Source organism: Nymphalis io, chromosome 10 (genome assembly GCF_905147045.1).
Source record: "Nymphalis io chromosome 10, ilAglIoxx1.1, whole genome shotgun sequence".
Classification (NCBI taxonomy): Eukaryota; Metazoa; Arthropoda; class Insecta; order Lepidoptera; family Nymphalidae; genus Nymphalis; species Nymphalis io.
The window spans coordinates 7,492,495-7,497,589 of NC_065897.1; the positions used below are offsets into that span (position 1 = coordinate 7,492,495).

General features: G+C 31.1%; 1 protein-coding gene across 1 annotated transcript; it reads right to left on the bottom strand.

Moving 5' to 3' along the window:
• Positions 1-2,186: 2,186 nt before the first annotated feature.
• LOC126771027 (lysozyme-like) lies at positions 2,187-4,666 on the bottom strand. Its single transcript, XM_050490675.1, has 3 exons — positions 4,461-4,666; positions 3,571-3,729; positions 2,187-2,456 (listed from the first exon to the last, which is right to left on the bottom strand). Exons 1-3 carry the CDS (start codon positions 4,588-4,590, stop codon positions 2,326-2,328), a joined length of 420 nt encoding a protein of 139 aa, XP_050346632.1. The 5' UTR covers positions 4,591-4,666; the 3' UTR covers positions 2,187-2,325.
• Between the last annotated feature and the right edge of the window lie 429 nt (positions 4,667-5,095).

Below are 5,095 nucleotides of genomic sequence, written 5' to 3' on the forward strand. Positions count from 1 at the left end.
TGAATCTAGAACCAAAGTGTAGTATGAGAGAGGTAGGGTATCGAGAAGAAACGAGTAGCGGTGACTACTCGTTTCTTCTCGATACCAGTGTAGGTATTATCAGCCTTGTTGCACACGTTAATATTAGTTAATTATTGAAGATGACTTCTAAACAAACATATTCCAGAACCGAAATAATATTAAGTTATGGTTAAAATTGTTTATCCGTGACAAAATGTTTAAGCTGTACATTCGTTTGCCTGGACGTGACTTCATAAGAGTATTTTATAGTAATTTTAATATTTTCGGAAACTATTTAATTTCAAAATTAAAAATGATGCTATTGTAGTAGTTATTCTATTACAACGTTCTGTTCTCGGTAGATCAAATAGGACGCGAATCTTATTGGAGTTATATCTATTAAGCCAATATCATAACACTTTAAAAATATACCACATTGCACTTTGTCATAAACTTTTTTTATTGAAGGGAAGACAAATAAATAAAAGACTCACCTGATGGAAAGTGACTACTACTGCCAATTACCATTGGCAACACCAGAGGACTTGCTATTCAGGAAAGAATAGGCTCTTTTCCTAATGTCCCCAAGTCATATTGGTTCAGAAAAACCGCCGCGACAGTTAGTGCCACAGAGTTATTGGGCAAGGCAGAAAATGTCAGAATACGTGATATGAATGGAATTTTGAAATCTGACGCGATGCTTGATGGTGCAATTCAGAGACCCAGATTAATCCAGACAAATCCTCGGATCATTTACAGTGAAAGATGCAAAGGTAAAGATGAAGAGTAATTCAACCTTGCTACGTAGAACCAAAGGATCAAGCTAAATGCTATGCGACCCACTCTACGTTGTAAGCGTTCGAATGGAAGAAGCTGGGAGCTCCCGATTAGAAATATGGGCAATAGTCCACAAAGGGCAGAATTTGCGCCTTGTAAAGTTATAGGCATTGACCAGCGTGAAATAACTAAAATAATAAATGTCTTACACTTGCACACTAAGCTTTTTAGATGCAAATTTGGTATCAGTATGTATTTCTACACATTATTAGAACCAAAATTGACTTTTTATCGACAAAATTCAGCTTCTGAACTTCCAAATCCTCCTATTCAGGACAATTTTTACGAGTTATCAGGATGCCTATGTTGCAATTATGACATTATCAAGCGACGGCTTATGAGTGTGTGATACCTACCCAGATTTTAATGGGATGTACAATAAAAATAAAATAAATAATTAGCTAGCTAGCTAGCTTAATTTTTTTTAAATTCATTTACACATCGTAACTTAACTACGGTTCAACACTTCGACGAGTTTAAATCATGCACAAACTGATTAAGGAGCGCGTTTCGATGTTGAGTACACAAGTTTTTCTCGACACTACACAACGATAGCTTAATGTGTTTTAATCGTAATATTATAATATAATATAAAAACTTATTTCAGACAAACCACCTCCTTCGTAAGTACTAAATCTTCATCAAGCAGGAGCGTCTCAACGTAACATTTTAATGTAAGCAACCCTTAATATGGTAAATTCCACTTGTAAGAACTAGATCTCAAAACGGAATCCGCAACGCTCGTAAAGAGAATTTAAAGTCTATCAGTTTCCCGCCATAAAGAGTATCGGTCAATGTTCTGATTAAATATAGATTCTTGTAAAATATAGATTATTATTGATTCATATAAAAATGACAGATACTCTCCAGTAATATTTAATAATAATTCGTATCACATCTAATATTATATATTACAATCTGACTTAATCTTACACACTTATGTAACTATTTTTTAATACCGCTTTTAATGTTATAAGTTATGTAGTTTCTTAGCTTAGAAAAAATAATTTCAGATATACATAATCTAAGTTGTTATTTTTCATTAAATAGCTTATTAAAATTATATAATCCATCCAGCGAAACAGCCAACTAAGGATTTTAGGCGCTAGGCGCATCCAAATAACGTAACGATAGCACGTAAGCGATGACGTACGCACCTGCTTAGGTGGACAGATTATCCATATGGTCATGCGTTAAAAGCCTAGCAGCAAAATAATTCCTATAGGGTTAACGTCAGGCAGGGTGAAAGTCAGTTTTAACAGGTACACATCAGTGTACATTTTAATCTGTGTGATCACAGACACATAAATAAAATAAGGTTAGCCATTAAGATGATAAATAATAAAATATTGTATTTTTATCAGTCTCTATTTTTTCCACATTATATTATTCGACATAAAATAAATAACATTTCAATATTTTTTTCAAATAATAAGATTTGGTACATATGCTTTAAATTTAGCGTACAGATCATTTAAAATATTACATCTAGCAGGAGCTAATGTCAGGCAAACTGCCTTGGCAGTGGTTCTTCCAGCCGTACCAAGCGTTAAAACCATGACGTTTGAAAATTTTCTTAGCACAAGTAGCGGCTTTCGTTATGTCGTCTACCAAAAGATCTGAAATATTAAAATACATAAGAGTATAATTATGTCAAAATGGCTTTATATATTATAAAATTTAAAAAGCCTCTTAGGTAATTTATTGTTTATTGCCATACAATTAACGATTAAAGGAACTTTAATGAAAAATACAAATAATAAAGCACGTAACTCAGTCATAATAGGCCTAATGTTCAACTATCATCTTTAGTTCAGATATACGTATTCCACTGGATAACCTGGCTCTGGTATTGTAACAAAATACTATAATTTACATACTATAATATTTATTAAAAAAGAGTGTGGGCAATAACAATTATAAAACAAAATGTTACTGTGATATAGACAATAGACATCCACAAAAATTGTAAAAGAATGGAGGTAAGTCCAGTCAAAACTTTTAATAGTAAAACTAGCTGACCCGTGCCCACTTCGTTGGGCGGTAAACATTTTTATTTGTGATGAAATTATAGTTGTAGTTCGGTTAGTGCTATGATTTATTTCCTGACTGCCAAAAGTCGCGTTGGCCGAACATTAATAAAATTGTCTCGCGTAAACAGAATTTTATCTAAATAAAATATTCTTGGTGATAAAGCAATTTCGATCGTTTTCTCTCCGACTTACTTTGCAAATCTGACTACCACATAAAAAATCTTCATTTTTCGGGTTAATATATAGCCTATGACACACACAAATAGTGTAACTTTCTATTGGTAAACGAATTTTCAAAATCGGTTTAGAAAATCCAGAGATTACCCCCTACAACCTCACAAACTTTACCTCTTTATAATATTAGTATAGATTTAGTTGTTAAAAATTTATTTCATTTAAAAAAGCAAAATATTTTCGATTAAATATTGAGTGGAATTAATTTTATTATTTTATTTAATCTCAATACCCATCACATCAATTTCCTTATTTGAACTTTAGAAAAATTATATATAGCTTAAAACAAATGGTTTAATAGTTTTTAAATTTACTAGTAAAATTTATTCCGCTTATACTAAACTCTGTTAATTCTATATTAAACATTAAAAATATATTATCTTTTTTTTATACGTTAATACTTATCGTGTAATTGAAAATAATTTTATTTTTAAAAACAAATAATTATTTAATAATAAAGCATTACCCGAGCAAGTAACGTTACAATCCTTCCCAGGGCTGCTGGTGTTGCTGCACCAGTATTTGTCGTTGATCTGGAATAGCCCATAGTCCCTTGATCCATTCTTGTTCACTTTACCAATCTTGTTCGTTGTACGAGAGCTCTCGTTCTCTACAAGGCAAACCCCTGAAACAAACATATGGTTTAACAATAATATTTTAATGTGAAACCTGTTATTTGTCACAGACATGTGCGCTGATAAATACTGGACTGTAGACTTTTGTTTTTTAATTTATGCTGTCATAAAATCAAATAATTTTGTAAACTTAGTTGACTTATTTATATTCAATAAAAATATATAACGCTTAATGCCCTACTATTTTTTGCCGAGTGTTGGAAATTCGACTATAATCATTATTGATAATTTGGGGAAAACATATAGAATAAAAACAAATCATTGTATGAATTTGCGTTTTTCGATCTTTTATTTCCTACATTTTTATAGCACTTAGGTAGAACATCGGTTGGCAAACACAGGCGAAAAAGGTAATGCTTTTTTCACATTGTGTAGATACTAAATAAGTAATCACAATAATAATCAAACAATAACAACGCAATAACTATGACCCTCATTTAAGATATCAGAACAGTGATAAGTGTTCCCAGGCGATTGACTGAATATAGACTATATAAGTATTTATAGTAATAAGTACATGGACATTTTTAATTTATTGAAATATCAAAATATATGTAATAATGAATTTATAAAAAATATAAGTGGAAATTCCTATTTTTTACCTGTTTATGAAATAACCTAATTTATCGCAGAATAAATGTTTTAATTTTATTAGTCTAATTATTATACATAAATATATACATAAATATATTTAACATTAACATGTTTGTTTATAACTTACAATCACGTAATTTGGCCTCAGGGAACCCATGGTCTCTTAATTGTTGAACCAGCTCACATCTCGAAAATCTTTTGCCTTCGCATTGCAAAACTACTATCGCTACAGCGAATACGAGTACTAAGCACTTCATTATATATAGAAACTACAGTATTTGTATCAGCAAGAGTATTCACTCCAAATGCCTGGTCGTGTTTGTGAGATTACAGGAAAAAGTTCGTTTTTATAGACGATGAACTCAACTCGCTGCTTCTCTACACGTACTAGGGGAATCCTTCTTATCGACGCGCCCGTTATATTCAACATTCCTTTGAAGTATCTGCTATTTTTAGTTTTATTAATAAGATAAGACTTTTTTCTCTTCTTTTTTTTTCTTTTAAGGTTGTAAGAAGTCATGGTCATATTTTTTTATTTGTGTTAAGAACACGCTTTATTAAAGTGAGACGAAAAGATGAACCGATGTCGAGATGTATGATATGAGATGTTACTCTCATATTATCAGTATGAAGCTAACTACTAAAATAACATGTTTTATTACTAAAATCAATTAATCAAAACATTTAAACTAGCTGTCGATAATTTTATATATAAGTCGATTTTTTATGTGCAAATACAGTTTCGATAAAGGTTAATTATAT